Source organism: Oncorhynchus kisutch, unplaced genomic scaffold (assembly GCF_002021735.2).
Source record: "Oncorhynchus kisutch isolate 150728-3 unplaced genomic scaffold, Okis_V2 Okis03b-Okis08b_hom, whole genome shotgun sequence".
Taxonomy (NCBI): domain Eukaryota; kingdom Metazoa; phylum Chordata; class Actinopteri; order Salmoniformes; family Salmonidae; genus Oncorhynchus; species Oncorhynchus kisutch.
Genome location: NW_022261980.1, coordinates 961,586 through 978,851, shown reverse-complemented (window position 1 = coordinate 978,851; position 17,266 = coordinate 961,586). Strand labels below are relative to the sequence as shown.

Sequence of the window (17,266 nt, the reverse complement as noted above, 5' to 3'; positions counted from 1 at the left end):
ATGGTAGGCTTTGTTACTTTGGTCCCAGCTCTCTGCAGGTCATTCACTAGGTTTTTGCTCACCGTTCTTGTGATCATTTTGACCCCACTGGGTGAGATCTTGTGTTGAGCCCCAGATCGAGGGAGATTATCAGTGGTCTTGTATGTCTTCCATTTCCTAATAATTGCTCCCACAGTTGATTTCTTCAAACCAAGCTGCTTACCTATTGCAGACCCATTCTTCCCAGCCTGGTGCAGGTCTACAATTTTGTTTCTGGTGTCCTTTGACAGCTCTTTGGTCTTAGCCATAGTGGAGTTTGGAGTGTGATTGTTTGATAAAAAAGCCAGACTACAGTTTGCAGCTGCCCATGGGGACAAAAGATTGTACTTTTTGGAGAAATGTCCTCTGGTCTGATGAAACAAAAATAAAAAAATTGAACTGTTTGACCATAATGACCATCATTACGTTTGGAGGAAAAAGGGGGAGGCTTGCAAGCCGAAAAACATCATCCCAACTGTGAAGCACGGGGGTGGCAGCATCATGTTGTGGGGGTGCTTTGTTGCAGAAGTAACTGGTGCACTTCACAAACTAGATGGCATCATGAGGCAGGACAATGATGCGGATATATTGAAGCAACATCTCAAGACATCAGTTAAAGCTTGGTCACAAATTGATCTTCCAAATGGACAATGACCCCACACACACACACTGCCTCAGACATACATATACATACAGCTACACACAAATCACACACACACACACACACTGCCTCAGACATACATATACATACAGCTACACACAAATCACACACACACACACACTGCCTCAGACATACATATACATACAGCTACACACACAATCTCTCCGTCTCAGGCACACACGCACAAACTGAACTAGCAACGTCAGCCTTAGCTTGTTCCGATATTCCTCCAACATGCATAGTAATATCCTGTTTCCGCCCCTTTCCTCTCTCTATCCCCCAGACATCCCAGCGGTGCTAGCGGAGTCTGCTGTGTTTACTCCGGAGGACGGGAGTGGAGGAGGAGGGTTTGTGGTCCACTGGCTCAACAACAAGGACCTGTCCTTCACCACCTCCATGGACCTGTTCATGCTGCAGCTCCGCAAGCTCTCAGAACAGCAGCTGGACCAAGCCACCGACGACGCCCTCGACCAGAATGGCTCCCCCATTAAGTTTGACTTTGGTACGCTCTGTTTCAGAAACCCTCAGATCTACATGCTGTTGTTGTGAGATATATATATACTAGTTTATATATATATATATATAAACTAGTTCTGAGTAGCTGACCCAGTACAAAACTGTTGTAGAGTCGTGAAATACATCTGGATAATATCAGTCTGTTCAAAGGTATTCTATACACACTGACATATCATACTCTGTCCGTGTCTAACTCCCACCCTCCCTCTCTCTCTCCAGACCTAGATGAGATGTCAGAGAAGGGTTCATCAGAGCATGAGGAGGGTGAGGGTGGTGAAGGCAGCACCAAGGCGTCGTCCCCAGGCTCCAGTAGCTCAGTGCCCCTGCCCTCCATGTTGCTGGAGAGGAAGATGGAGGCGTTAACTCTGGAGTGGAATAAGAGTCCTGACATGCTGTTTACCATCCACCCCACCGACGGGTCCTTCCTGGTCTGGCACGTCAAATACCTGGACGAGTACATCCAGGGGATCTTCAGACAGGTGCAGGTAAGAGGAGACTGCACATGCAGCAACACACGCACGGACATGAAGTAACACACATATTGTACATGGACACACAAGAGGAAGCAGAGTTCTGCTCCACTCGGACTATTCTCTCTCTCCCCTCCCTCTCTCCATCCCTTTTTCTCCAGGTGTCGTTCTCGTCCCGTATCCCGGTGGCATTCCCTACAGGCGACGCCAACTCCCTGAGTAAGAACATTCTGATGTACGCCTGCTCCTTCTCCAACGTGGATAGCTCCAACGCCGGGGGAGAGCAGGGGACGAGGGCCCGCCGTCTGCCCCGTTCTGCCTCTGCTGGGCTGGGTTCCTCAGCCCTCAGCCTCTCTCTGGGCCAAGCTCCAGGCATCGGCCCTGCTGTCATGATGGTGTCCAAACATGTGGACGGGTCTCTCAATCAGGTGAGAGGGAGAGGCAGACTGTGGCTGTGTCCCAAACCCACCTATTCCCTATGTAGTGCACTCATTTTGACCAGGGCTCATCAGAGTATTAAGGTCCTTACATTTATGCTTAAAAGACAAACTACAACCATATAAAGTACAAAACCAAAAATCATAATAATAATAATAATAATAATGTCATACTGTATGATAAATAATGTATAGACATTTTCAAAGTTTTCCTTTCAATCCGTTTCCCTCTCTAGTGGGCGGTGACGTTCGCTGAGCGCTCGGCGTTCTCCAACGTTCTAACTGTGTCTCATACGTTCCGTTACTGCGGTCACCGGTTCCACCTCAACGACCAGGCGTGTCACACCGTCCTCCCCCTACTGCTGACCTCCTCCCACCACAACGCTCTCCTCACCCCCCCCTCCGCCCCCGGCAGCATCGACCTCGACCAGCCACCCACACACACACCTCCCCCCAGAGGACGGCGCAGGTAGGGAGGGAGGAAGGGAGTGTGTGTGTGTGTCATAGGAGGAAGCAACGAGGACCCTCTAGGACCTCAATGTCTAGAAAGTGTGTGTGTGTTTACAAAATGTTCACGTGAGTGTGTATCAGAAATATGTGTGTGTACATGCCTGCAAGCGTGTGTGTGTAATATAATCTCTGTCTTTGACAATTTGTTTTGTGTGTGTATGTATGTGTGTGTGTGTGTGTGTGTGTGTGTGTGTGTGTGTGTGTGTGTGTGTGTGTGTGTGTGTGTGTGTGTGTGTGTGTGTGTGTGACATACACATTTTTTAGACAAACTCATTATCCAGAGAGACTTATAGTAGTGAATAGGAATTGAACCCATAGGAATTGAACCCACAACCCTGGTGTTGTAAGCGCCATGCTCTGCCAACTGAGCCACACACTGTGACAAACTCAAACTGTGTGCGTGATCCCCCAGGAAGCAGCTGCGTAACGCGGCCACCAGGACGTTCCATGACCCGAACGCCATCTACAGTGAGCTGATTCTGTGGAGGGTGGACCACATAGGACCCCTGTCCTGCACTGGAGGAGTGTCAGAGCTGGCCCGAATCAACTCCCTGCACACATCAGCCTTCTCCAATGTAGCATGGCTGCCTACCCTTGTACCCAGCTCTGTGCTAGGTTAGCACACACACACACACTGCTGGAGGATGTACAGTGGGGAGACCCAGTATTTGATACACTGCCGATTTTGCAGGTTTTCCTACTTACAAAGCATGTAGAGGTCTGTAATTTTTATCATAGGTACACTTCAACTGTGAGAGACGGAATCTAAAACAAATATTAAGAAAGTCACATTGTATGATTTTTAAGTAATTCATTTGCATTTTATTGCATGACATAAGTATTTGATACATCAGAAAATCAGAACTTAATATTTGGTACAGAAACATTTGTTAGTCATTTCAGAAATCATATGTTTCCTGTAGTTCTTGACCAGGTTTGCACACACTGCAGCATGGATTTTGGCCCACTCCTCCATACAGACCTTCTCCAGATCCTTCAGGTTTTGGGGCTGTCGCTGGGCAATACAGACTTTCAGCTCCCTCCAAAGATTTTCTATTGGGTTCAGGTGCAGTTAATACAGGTAATGAGTGGAGAACAGGAGGTCTTCTTAAAGAAAAACTAACATGTCTGTGAGAGCCGGAATTCTTACTTGTTGCTAGGTGATCAAATACTTATGTCATGCAATAAAATGCACATTAATTACTTAAAAATCATACAATATGATTTTCTGGATTTTTGTTTTAGATTCCGTCTCTTACAGTTGAAGTGTACCTATGACAAAAATTACAGACCTCTACATGCTTTGTAAGTAGGAAACACTGCCGATTTTGCAGGTTATCAAATACTTGTTCTCCCCACTGTATATAATGTATAACTGTTGTTCATGTGTGTATCACATGTTCAGACAAGGTACTGGTGAAGTACTCTGATTGTCAAGGGGTGGTTTGGAGACACCTGTAGGGCTTCAAGTTAAAGTTTCTACTAACTACATGCAGAACCTTACTCAGAGTGCTTACATTTAAAACAGCATCTCTCTCCCCTCTATCTCCAGGTACATACTGTAACAAAACAGCATCTCTCTCCCCTCTATCTCCAGGTACATACTGTAACAGTTCCAGTGCGTGCTTCGTAGCGTCAGATGGTAAGAACTTGCGTCTCTACCAGGCTGTGGTGGACGCCAGGAAACTACTGGACGAACTGTCAGACCCTGAGACCTCAGTAAGTAAACACAGAGACACACACAGACACGTACAGATGTCCTCAGTCAGATTAACAGTGAAATCCTGAGACTGAAGGGACTGGAACTTTAAAGCTTCAAGGTAGCTGGTTAAAGCCTCCCTCCCTCCCTCCCTCCCTCCCTCCCTCCCTCCCTCCCTCCCTCCCTCCCTCCCTCCCTCCCTCCCTCCCTCCCTCCCTCCCTCCCTCCCTCCCTCCCTCCCTCCCTCCCTCCCTCCCTCCCTCCCTCCCTCCCTCCCTCCCTCCCTCCCTCCCTCCCTCCCTCCCTCCCTCCCTCCCTCCCTCCCCCTCTTCTCCCCCTCCCCCTCTTCTCTCCCTCCTCCCTCTCCCTCCTCCCTCTCCCCCCTCTATCCCCCCCTCTATCCCCCCCTCTATCCCCCCCTCTCCCCCCCCCCTCTATCCCCCCCTCCCTCCCCCTCTCTCTTGTGTGTGTCTCTCTCTTTCTCTGTGTGTGTGTGTCTCTCTCACTCTCTCTCTCTGTCTCTCTCTCTCTGTCTCTCTCCATAGAAACTAGTAGGAGAGGTATTTAACATAGTGAGCCAGCAGTCGACAGCCAGACCAGGCTGCATCATAGAACTAGATGTCATCACTAACCAGGTAAGAAATACCTATCTGACTGTGTCGTTATCTAAGCAGTAAGGAAAATCAAATGAAATGTTATTTGTCACATGTGCCGAATACAACAGGTGTAGACCATACCGTGAAATGCTTACTTACAGGCCCTTAACCACACCTGTCTTTTTATCTAAGCAGTAAGTCAAGAGATCATGCTATATCATTAATCTAGTCACAGGTAAATGGTGGTGCACAGCGGAAGTATTTTACCTAACATATATATGGTAGCTTATCAAAATGTGATTTGTTTTTCAATTGTTTGTGGGTCTTTGTAATCTGAGGGAAATATGTCCATCTCTCTTCTTCTCCCCCCTCTGACCCTCTATCTCTCTCAATTCAATTCAAATCAAATGGCTTTATTGGCATGGGAAACATATGTTAACATTGAAAAAGCAAGTGAAGTAGATAATATACAAAGTGAAATAAACAATAAAAATGAACAGTAAACATTACACTCACATTACACTCACAGAAGTTCCCTCTCCCTCTCTCTCTCTCTAGTGTGGATCTACCACCCAGCTCCTTCATGTTTTCCAGGAGGACTTTATTTTGGGGTATACACCTCAGGAGGACCCAGAGCTCTACACTACATCCTACCCTTCTCTCGAGGGTACGGGAGGTTGAAGGGAGGGAGAGAGAGAAAGGGAGGGAGGGAGAATTGAGGGTGTGAAAGGATGGACAGAAGAATGGATGGATTTATGAATTGGTTAATGTATGAATGACATGATTAGCCTCAGGAGAACCCAAAGCTCTACACACTGACCTTCAACTCAGGATGGGATGGATGGATGGATGAGTGGATGGATGGATGAATGAGTGGATGACTGAACTGAAGAACGTGTAAAAGCGTTGTGTTTCTCCTCTCCAGAGTACCATCCTACTCCGTTCTCTGAGAAGTTCTTCCTGGTTGTCATAGAGAAGGACCTGAACATGAACTCTGTGCTGCAGATGTGGCACCTGCACCTCCAGTCCGTACAGGCCTGTGTGGGTGAGTACCTAACCACAACCTACCCTAACCACAACCTAACCTAACCACAACCTAACCTAGGCCTATGTGGGTGAGTACCTAACCACAAACCAACCTAACCACAACCTAACCTAGGCCTGTGTGGGTGAGTACCTAACCACAACCCAACCTAACCACAACCTAACCTAGGCCTGTGTGGGTGAGTACCTAACCACAATCCAACCTAACCTAGGCCTATGTGGTTGATATAATAGAGTACAGTAGACCCCGGTATAATAGAGTAATGTACAGTCAATCCCGGTATAATAGAGTACAGTAGACCCTGGTATAATAGAGTACGGTAGACCCCGGTATAATAGAGTAGAGTAGACCCCGGTATAATAGAGTAGAGTAGACCCCGGTATAATAGAGTAGAGTAGACCCCGGTATAATAGAGTAGAGTAGACCCCGGTATAATAGAGTAGAGTAGACCCCGGTATAATAGAGTAGAGTAGACCCCGGTATAATAGAGTAGAGTAGACCCCGGTATAATAGAGTAGGTAGACCCCGGTATAATAGAGTAGAGTAGACCCCGGTATAATAGAGTACGGTAGACCCCGGTATAATAGAGTACGGTAGACCCCGGTATAATAGAGTACGGTAGACCCCGGTATAATAGAGTAGAGTAGACCCCGGTATAATAGAGTAGAGTAGACCCCGGTATAATAGAGTAGAGTAGACCCCGGTATAATAGAGTAGAGTAGACCCCGGTATAATAGAGTAGAGTAGACCCCAGTATAATAGAGTAGAGTAGACCCCGGTATAATAGAGTACAGTAGACCCCGGTATAATAGAGTAGAATAGACCCCGGTATAATAGAGTAGAGTAGACCCCGGTATAATAGAGTAGAGTAGACCCCGGTATAATAGAGTAATGTACAGTAGACCCCAGTATAATAGAGTACGGTAGACCCCGATATAATAGAGTACGGTAGACCCCGGTATAATAGAGTACGGTAGACCCCGGTATAATAGAGTACGGTAGACCCCGGTATAATAGAGTACACCCCGGTATAATAGAGTAGACTAGACCCCGGTATAATAGAGTAGAGTAGACCCCGGTATAATAGAGTAACGTAGAGTAGACCCCGGTATAATAGAGTAACGTAGAGTAGACCCCGGTATAATAGAGTAACGTACAGTAGACCCCGGTATAATAGAGTACGGTAGACCCCGGTATAATAGAGTACGGTAGACCCCGGTATAATAGAGTACGGTAGACCCCGGTATAATAGAGTACGGTAGACCCCGGTATAATAGAGTACGGTAGACCCCGGTATAATAGAGTACGGTAGACCCCGGTATAATAGAGTACGGTAGACCCCGGTATAATAGAGTACGGTAGACCCCGGTATAATAGAGTACGGTAGACCCCGGTATAATAGAGTACGGTAGACCCCGGTATAATAGAGTACGGTAGACCCCGGTATAATAGAGTACGGTAGACCCCGGTATAATAAAGTACGGTAGACCCCGGTATAATAGAGTAACGTACGGTAGACCCCGGTATAATAACGTACAGTAGACCTCGGTATAATAGAGTACGGTAGACCCCGGTATAATAGAGTAGGTAGACCCCGGTATAATAGAGTAACGTACAGTAGACCTCGGTATAATAGAGTACGGTAGACCCCGGTATAAGAGTACGGTAGACCCCGGTGTAATAGAGTACGGTAGACCCCGGTATAATAGAGTACGGTAGACCCCGGTATAATAGAGTACGGTAGACCCCGGTATAATAGAGTAACGTACGGTAGACCCCGGTATAATAGAGTAACGTACGGTAGACCCCGGTATAATAGAGTAACGTACAGTAGACCTCGGTATAATAGAGTACGGTAGACCCCGGTATAATAGAGTAGGTAGACCCCGGTATAATAGAGTAACGTACAGTAGACCTCGGTATAATAGAGTACGGTAGACCCCGGTATAAGAGTACGGTAGACCCCGGTGTAATAGAGTACGGTAGACCCCGGTATAATAGAGTACGGTAGACCCCGGTATAATAGAGTACGGTAGACCCCGGTATAATAGAGTACGGTAGACCCCGGTATAATAGAGTAACGTACGGTAGACCCCGGTATAATAGAGTAACGTACGGTAGACCCCGGTATAATAGAGTAACGTACAGTAGACCTCGGTATAATAGAGTACGGTAGACCCCGGTATAATAGAGTAGGTAGACCCCGGTATAATAGAGTAACGTACAGTAGACCTCGGTATAATAGAGTACGGTAGACCCCGGTATAAGAGTACGGTAGACCCCGGTGTAATAGAGTACGGTAGACCCCGGTGTAACGGAGTAGTGCGGCGGGCCCCGGTGTAACGGAGTAGTGCGGCGGGCCCCGGTGTAACGGAGTAGTGCGGCGGGCCCCGGTGTAACGGAGTAGTGCGGCGGGCCCCGGTGTAACGGAGTAGTGCGGCGGGCCCCGGTGTAACGGAGTAGTACAGCGGATTAGTATGCACATTGAGGCCTGTGTAGTTTGTATATTGATTGTGTTGAAGATAACGTTTTTTCTCGGTTTCTCGGTTTGTTTAGATAATATTGTGAACAATAACGTTTTTCCTCTGTTGTTGAGATGACTATATGAACAATAAAGTTTTCTCTCTGTCTCTCTTTCTCTCTCTGTGTGTTCAGATGATCCGGTCCCAGAGCGGTCTTACCAGTCTCAGCTGACGATCCCGTTCCAACAGAGTACAGCTGACACGTCCCCCTCCCCTCTCCCTCGCTCAGCCTCCACAGCCAACCTGCAGTCAGCCAGCAAACTGATCCTCAGCTCCAAGCTGGTCTGTAGCCACCGCCTGGACCTGCCTGTTGGGGTGGAGGTGACCAGGGCTACGCCCTCCGCAGGTACGAGTGGATATACACACACACACACATATATATATATATACATACATATACCCTCCGCAGGCACAGGTGGATATACACACACACACACACATATATATATATACATACACATATATATACATACATATACCCTCTGCAGGTGCGGGTGGATATACACACACATATACAGTGCCTTGCGAAAGTATTCGGCCCCCTTGAACTTTGCGACCTTTTGCCACATTTCAGGCTTCAAACATAAAACTGTATTTTTTTGTGAAGAATCAACAACAAGTGGGACACAATCATGAAGTGGAACGACATTTATTGGATATTTCAAACTTTTTTAACAAATCAAAAACGGAAAAATTGGGCGTGCAAAATTATTCAGCCCCCTTAAGTTAATACTTTGTAGCGCCACCTTTTGCTGCGATTACAGCTGTAAGTCGCTTGGGGTATGTCTCTCAGTTTTGCACATCGAGAGACTGACATTTTTTCCCATTCCTCCTTGCAAAACAGCTCGAGCTCAGTGAGGTTGAATGGAGAGCATTTGTGAACAGCAGTTTTCAGTTCTTTCCACAGATTCTCGATTGGATTCAGGTCTGGACTTTGACTTGGCCATTCTAACACCTGGATATGTTTATTTTTGAACCATTCCATTGTAGATTTTGCTTTATGATTTGGATCATTGTCTTGTTGGAAGACAAATCTCCGTCCCAGTCTCAGGTCTTTTGGATTTTGGTTTCATCAGACCAGAGCACCTTCCACATGTTTGGTGTGTCTCCCAGGTGGCTTGTGGCAAACTTTAAACAACACTTTTTATGGATATCTTTAAGAAATGGCTTTCTTCTTGCCACTCTTCCATAAAGGCCAGATTTGTGCAATATATGACTGATTGTTGTCCTATGGACAGAGTCTCCCACCTCAGCTGTAGATCTCTGCAGTTCATCCAGAGTGATCATGGGCCTCTTGGCTGCATCTCTGATCAGTCTTCTCCTTGTATGAGCTGAAAGTTTAGAGGGACGGCCAGGTCTTGGTAGATTTGCAGTGGTCTGATACTCTTTCCACTTCAATATTATCGCTTGCACAGTGCTCCTTGGGATGTTTAAAGCTTGGGAATTCTTTTTGTATCCAAATCCGGCTTTAAACTTCTTCACAACAGTATCTCGGACCTGCCTGGTGTGTTCCTTGTTCTTCATGATGCTCTCTGTGCTTTTAACGGACCTCTGAGACTATCACAGTGCAGGTGCATTTATACGGAGACTTGATTACACACAGGTGGATTGTATTTATCATCATTAGTCATTTAGGTCAACATTGGATCATTCAGAGATCCTCACTGAACTTCTGGAGAGAGTTTGCTGCACTGAAAGTAAAGGGGCTGAATAATTTTGCACGCCCAATTTTTCAGTTTTTGATTTGTTAAAAATGTTTGAAATATCCAATAAATGTCGTTCCACTTCATGATTGTGTCCCACTTGTTGTTGATTCTTCACAAAAAAATACAGTTTTATATCTTTATGTTTGAAGCCTGAAATGTGGCAAAAGTTCGCAAAGTTCAAGGGGTCGAATACTTTCGCAAGGCACTGTATATACATACATATACCCTCCACAGGTACGGGTGGATATACACACACACGCACATATATATATATATATATATATATATATATATATATATATATATATATATATATATATATATATATATATATACATACATATACCCTCCACAGGTAGACTAATAACTTTACTTTTACATATTTGTAAAAACAGTCCAAATGTAATATATTCCAAAGTAAAAGTTTTAAAACCAACAGCACATCATAGAAAATTGAAACATCTCACAAGCCAGGGACTGGATCCTAACTATTTATTATGCCATTGTCCTCCATGTCTCTGTCTTCAAGTCATCTGAGTTAGTCTGATTCTTTTGTAACAGTTATTCTATACTGTCTCTCTCCCTCTCTGTCCAGGTCACCTGAGTTCGTCGTCCATCTACCCTGTGTGTCTGGCCCCCTACCTGATCGTCACCACCTGCTCTGACTCCCGCGTCCGTTTCTGGCGCTGTTCTGTGGAGGGGGGAGAGACAACCCTGGGCTGTGAGGAGGGGGAGAACAGGATCTATCACTGGGAGCCTTGGGCTCTACTCAACGAGGAGGAGGATAACAACAGTGCTGTGTGTGTCCCGGGACGTCCTGTAGCCGTGTCCTGTTCCTACACTGGACGACTGGCTGTCTCCTTCAAACAGCCCCGGCCTGGACACATCCCGGGACAGGTAGGACAGGACTTTTACTGTACACTCCACTCAAGTTAATGGCTCATTGGATTAGTGCATATTCTGTTTACGTACAGTGTAGTTCACCTGTCCGAATTCAAGCACATTGCTTTTCATTTCTGGCCCTGAGGAATGTAAAACATACAGTTTCTTTATCAGTCATTTTGTAGAAGGTTTTACCTGAAGTGGTTGTGTTTCTGTCTCTAGATATGGTTTTGGATGAGAACATCTGATGACTAAAATGTACAATACTTCATTGTTCATTTTCTCTCAGACATTTAGTCTTTTTGCATTTAACCTGACGGTTTAATGAAGTGTGTACCTTCCTCCTTCCCTCCCTCTCTCCAGGGCCATGGTCCAGCAGGGGACTTCTCCATGCACGTGTCCATCTTTGAGTGTGAGTCTACGGGGGGGTCTGAGTGGGTGTTGGAGCAGACTCTCCATCTGGATGACTTCACTAGGCCCTCCTCTACTCTGGACCCCAGAGTCAGTGTAGACTCCAACCTCTTTGTGTACAGCAGGTACTGGTGGGGTGTGTGTGTGTCTGTAAGTGTGTGTCTGTAAGTGTGTGTCTGTAAGTGTGTGTCTGTAAGTGTGTGCATGTAAGTGTGTGCATGTCTCTAAAATGACTAACCCCCTCTCTCTCTCTCTCTCTCTCTCTCTCTCTCTGTAGGTCTGACCTGTACATGAGTCGCGACCACCACTCTCCCAACATCAAACACTATGTCCACCTGGACTGGCTGTCCAAAGAGGATGGGTCTCATATCCTCACGGTGGGGGTGGGATCCAATATCCTCATGTACGGTCGCATCTCGGGCGTTGTCAACGAACAGACTTCAAGCAAGGACGGGGTGGCGATCATCACCCTACCTCTAGGGGGCAGCATCAAACAGGTACACGCTCACACACACACACACACACACACACACCCCAAAGTCAGGATCAAACTGGTACTTCCGTAACCTACACTACCTTGTATTCTTCACACATTTATTCTACTGTGTATTGCTGGTACATCTGCTGTTTGTTAGCATGTGGTTCTGTCTGTATGTGTTGTGTATGCTGCTAAATGACTTGCCTCTTTGAGGACAATCAACTTTTCAAGCCTGCGTCCCAAATGGTTTCCTGGCTAGTCAGACTCCTTGCTTCAGGCCAAACGCCACGCCCACGGACGTTAGTTTCTTCTCCACAATGAGTCTGGATCTGAGTCCCTCCCTGACCTTTCACCGAATGGTGGGTCCAGAAACCCATTGGTATTCCGCCAGTGTGTAAAGCAGTGGTTTGAAAATGTGTCATTGGCTCTGATACTCTGATTGGTTAGCCCCTCGTGCCCATCCTCACAACAAACAACTTCAATGTTGTCAGTCTGACTAAAGTACTGCATGTAGTGAACAAGAATTTAGGGTGAGACTACTCTCTGACTACCCAAATGGCACCCTATTCCCTAATTGGTGCACTACCTTTGACCAGAGCCTAATGACTACACTATAAAGCGTCTGGATAATAAACATTATTATTATTATAATCATCATTATTATTACCCCCCTGCATCCCTAATCTAATGTGAAACAGGGTATCCGTTCACGCTGGATCCTGCTGCGCACTGTGGACCTGCTCTCCTCTGTAGACGGCACCCCCTCCCTGCCCGTGTCCCTGTCCTGGGTGAGGGACGGCATCCTGGTGGTGGGTATGGACTGTGAGATGCACGTGTACGCCCAGTGGCGCCAGGACCGCAAGCCCGGCGAGGCCGAGGGGGACAGCCTCTCCTCTGAAGATAACATCGCCGGGGGGGTTGGAGGGGGCGGAGGGCAGACGGCCACCAATGCAACCACGGGGGGATCCTCGTTGGCGTTCAAGGGGCGCCCCCGGTCCAAGAGTGTGTTTGAGGGCAACGTGGCAATCGACGAGGCTCTCCAGGCGCCGGCAGGGCTGCAGGAGGGGGGTCTGTTCGAGGCAGCCCACTCCCTGTCCCCCACCCTGCCTCAGTACCATCCAACACAGCTGCTGGAGCTCATGGACCTGGGGAAGGTCCGCCGCGCCAAGGTGGGTCTGACTGACTTGTCTGGGTGGATGGGTGTCTGTCTGGGTGGATGGGTGTCTGGCTGGGTGTGTTGGGTGTCTGGCTGGGTGTGTTGGGTGTCTGGCTGGGTGTGTTGGGTGTCTGTCTGGGTGTGTTGGGTGTCTGGCTGGGTGTGTTGGGTGTCTGGCTGGGTGTGTTGGGTGTCTGGCTGGGTGTGTTGGGTGTCTGGCTGGGTGGATGGGTGTCTGTCTGGGTATGTTGGGTGTCTGTCTGGGTGTGTTGGGTGTCTGTCTGGGTGTGTTGGGTGTCTGGCTGGGTGTGTTGGGTGTCTGGCTGGGTGTGTTGGGTGTCTGGCTGGGTGTGTTGGGTGTCTGGCTGGGTGTGTTGGGTGTCTGGCTGGGTGTGTTGGGTGTCTGGCTGGGTGTGTTGGGTCTGGCTGGGTGTGTTGGTGTCTGGCTGGGTGTGTTGGGTGTCTGGCTGGGTGTGTTGGGTGTCTGGCTGGGTGTGTTGGGTGTCTGGCTGGGTGTGTTGGGTGTCTGGCTGGGTGTTGGTGTCTGGCTGGGTGTGTTGGGTGTCTGGCTGGGTGTGTTGGATGTCTGGCCGGGTGTGTTGGGTGTCTGGCCGGGTGTGTTGGGTGTCTGGCCGGGTGTGTTGGGTGTCTGGCCGGGTGTGTTGGGTGTCTGGCTGGGTGTGTTGGGTGTGTTGGGTGTCTGGCTGGGTGTGTTGGGTGTCTGGCTGGGTGGATGGTGGTCTGGCTGGGTGTGTTGGTGGATGGATGAATAGATGGCTGGTTGGCTGTCTGTCTGGGTGGATGGGTGTCTGGCTGGGTGTGTTGGTGGATGGATGAATAGATGGCTGGTTGGCTGTCTGTCTGGGTGGATGAATGTCTGGTTGGCTGGCTGTCTGATTGGTTGGTGGGCTGGCTGGTTGGCTGCTTGCATGGCTGGCTGGCTGTTTGTCCATCTGCCTGTCCACTTTATAAATGTTTGCAACCAAGATACATTTATTTAAGTGACCAGACAACTTCTTGAGTAGTCATAGAATGTCATGATGATGATGACAACAACATGGCTGCCGTAATTATGATGACAATGATGATGGCGATGATGCCGTCAATGACTATATTCATGTCTCTGCCACGGATGAGGAAGATGGTTATTCTTCTTCTTCAGGCCATCCTGTCCCACCTGGTGAAATGTATCGCTGGGGAGGTTGCTGTGGTGAGGGACGTGGAGGCAGGTGAGGGTGGAACCAGACGCCACCTGTCCCGGACAATCAGTGTGAGCGGCAGTACGGCTAAAGACACCATCGTGGCCGGCCGCGACGGGGGACGAGATTACACAGAAATCAACTCCATTCCCCCTCTACCCCTCTACGCTCTGCTCTCTGCTGACCTGGACACCTCCTATAAGGGAGGAGAGGAGGGGGCGAAGGGAGGCAAGGTGTCTGAGGTAGAGGGGGCGAGGAAGACAGGAGGAGATCAGTACACAGACCTGTTCCAGGTAAGAGGATTCAGGTTTTAGCTGGATGTTTCAGTGACACATACAGATGTTTCATTTTTCATAGAATCATACTTCCTAAGTGTGTAGATGCTCAACAGATTCTTCAATTTGATTCTGTTGGTTTATTTTCTATTGTATAATATTGATATTCTGTCTGTTACCTAAAGACAAGATATGCAGTAAATGTTTGTTGGAACCATGTGACCCCTCCATGTGTTAACCTTTGGGTGCAGATGTAAATCAATAATCAATCAATCATCTAGTGATTGTATGTCTCCCTCCCTCAGTTGCAGGCTGTGACGACGGATGACTTTGTGAGCTTCGCTACAGAGAAAGTAGAGAAGAAGTCTAGATTCATCAACCTGTCTCAGTACGGACCCACCTACTTCGGACCAGAACACGCACAGGTTAATAACAACAACAACAACATTTATTTACTTACCAGCTTGTGGATGGTTTAGATGTTATTGTCTGGTTTAATTGTTTGTCAAGCAAATGTATCTCCTCTGTGATTAATACAGTAATTATTCCCTCCCTCCCTCCCTCCCTCCCTCCCTCCCTCCCTCCCTCCCTCCCTCCCTCCCCTCCCTCCCTCCCTCCCTCCCTCCCCTCCCTCCCTCCCTCCCTCCCTCCCTCCCTCCCTCCCTCCCTCCCTCCCTCCCTCCCTCCCTCCCTCCCTCCCTCCCTCCCTCCCCCCCCCTCTCTCTCTCTCTCTCTCTCTCTCTCTCTCTCTCTCTCTCTCTCTCTCTCTCTCTCTCTCTCTCTCTCTCTCTCTCCATCCGTCCCTCTGTCTCACCCTCCTCCCCTCCATCTTTCCTTCCTTCCTTCTCTCTCTCTCTCTCTCTCTCTCTCTCTCTCTCTCCATCCTTCCCTCTGTCTCTCTCCCTCCTTCCCTCTCTCTCTCCCTCCTCCCTTCCTCTCTCCCTCCTCCCTCCCTCCAGGTGTTATCTAGTCAGCTGATGCATTCCAGTCTTCCAGGTCTGACCAGGTTGGAACAGATGTTTCTGGTGGCTCTAGCTGATACTGTAGCTACCACCAGTTCAGAGGTCAGCAGCTCCACTGACAAACAGTACACAGGTCAGTCTCAGAGGGAGGGAGGGAGGGTGTCTGTGACTTGGGTCATGTTTTACCTGACCATGGTCTATTAGGCAAAACAAATGGAAATATAATGTAATTAGTCTAGTCAGAGTTGTTCCCTGATTACGTGTTCTTAATGGTTGATATAAACACACACTGACAGTTATCTTTGTCATTTCACCTCCAGTATCAGTTTGTTATAGATGTTATTTAGTCTTTAAGGGGGAAGTGAGAAAGAGACCTTAGCAGGTTGTTCCTCTGTAAAGTAAGCAGAGGGAGAGATTGAGAGGGGAGAGGGCGGGAGAGGGAGCGAAGGTTAAAAGGTTCATGGACGAGACACACTAAGACACAGGACTATGGGGCACATTGAACTACCATGCTACCAAGTAGTGCAATATATAGGAAATGGGGTACCATTTAGGGAGGAGGACCAGGCACATAGAGTGGAAGACATTTAAAGGGCTGATTGCTAAATCTGTGTTTTCATCTCTTTGTATGGATGGGTAGAGGGGGATGGAGATGTTCTACATGAACTTAGTAAAACTCAGAAGATTAGTAAAGCTTAAACTAAGTTTATTCACCCGTTGGGCCGTACAGCTGCGTAAGACAAAGACATATTTCCACCAGTGGTCGTGTATATACCCCAGTTTGGGTGGAGTCTCCTCCTTCCCTCTAAACATTACATCTTTATTACTAGGCAGGAAGTTAAGTGATACGGGCCATAAACTGTTCCTTCTCCTTCTCTTCCTCACTACTCCACAGCTCCACCATTATCAGTGACTACAGTCATGTGATTGCCTCTCCTCTACTCAGCAGCTCCCAAAACCCCCTGGCTCCTATCCATCCTTCCTTGACCCCACCATATACATTCCTCCTTCAGATACCCATTAACCTCTCTGGGATTGTTCGGGACGCTAGCGTCCCACCTTGCCAACAGCCAGTGAAATTGCAGGGCGCCATATTCAAAACCAACAGAAATCTCATAATAAAAATTCCTCAACCATACAAGTATTTTACACCATTTTAAAGATACACTTCTCGTTAATCCAACCACAGTGTCCGATTTCAAAAAGGCTTTTCGGCGAAAGTAGAACACATTATGTTAGGTCAGCAACTAGTCACAGAAAGCATTCAGCCATTTTCCAACCAAAGAGAGGTGTCACAAAAAAACAGAAATATAGATTAAATTAAGCACTAACCTTTGACGATCTTCATCAGATGACACTCCAAGGACTCAATGTTACACAATACATGTATGTTTTGTTCGATCAAGTTCATATTTATATCCAAAAACCTCAGGTTACATTGGCGCCATGTTCAGAAATGCCTCCAAAACATCCGGAGAAATTGCAGAGAGCCACATCAAATAACATAAATACTCATCATAAACTTTGATGAAAGATACATGTTTTACATAGAATTAAAGATAAACTTGTTCTTAATGCAACCGCTGTGTCAGATTTCAAAAAAGCTTTACGGCAAAAGCACAATATTCAATAATCTGAGAACAGCATTCAGCCACAAAAGCAAGACATACAGTTACCTGCCAAATTGTGGAGTCAACAAAAGTCATAAATAGCATTATAAAGC

At 47.4% G+C, this 17,266-nt stretch overlaps 1 protein-coding gene across 10 annotated transcripts in view; it reads left to right on the top strand.

The window, feature by feature from the left end:
• LOC109877903 (dmX-like protein 2) overlaps nt 1-17,266 on the top strand; it is a 104,190-nt gene that overhangs the window by 31,480 nt on the left and 55,444 nt on the right. For all 10 annotated transcript variants that reach the window (XM_031812345.1, XM_031812350.1, XM_031812347.1 and 7 more), the window contains exons 10-26: nt 963-1,181; nt 1,415-1,680; nt 1,827-2,093; nt 2,339-2,571; nt 3,025-3,227; nt 4,210-4,331; nt 4,857-4,946; nt 5,466-5,574; nt 5,833-5,952; nt 8,608-8,820; nt 10,776-11,077; nt 11,426-11,598; nt 11,751-11,970; nt 12,650-13,120; nt 14,270-14,599; nt 14,887-15,006; nt 15,541-15,676. In XM_031812345.1, coding sequence (XP_031668205.1) covers nt 963-1,181; nt 1,415-1,680; nt 1,827-2,093; nt 2,339-2,571; nt 3,025-3,227; nt 4,210-4,331; nt 4,857-4,946; nt 5,466-5,574; nt 5,833-5,952; nt 8,608-8,820; nt 10,776-11,077; nt 11,426-11,598; nt 11,751-11,970; nt 12,650-13,120; nt 14,270-14,599; nt 14,887-15,006; nt 15,541-15,676 — 3,594 coding nt within the window. The remainder of the gene's footprint in view (nt 1-962; nt 1,182-1,414; nt 1,681-1,826; nt 2,094-2,338; nt 2,572-3,024; nt 3,228-4,209; nt 4,332-4,856; nt 4,947-5,465; nt 5,575-5,832; nt 5,953-8,607; nt 8,821-10,775; nt 11,078-11,425; nt 11,599-11,750; nt 11,971-12,649; nt 13,121-14,269; nt 14,600-14,886; nt 15,007-15,540; nt 15,677-17,266) is intronic.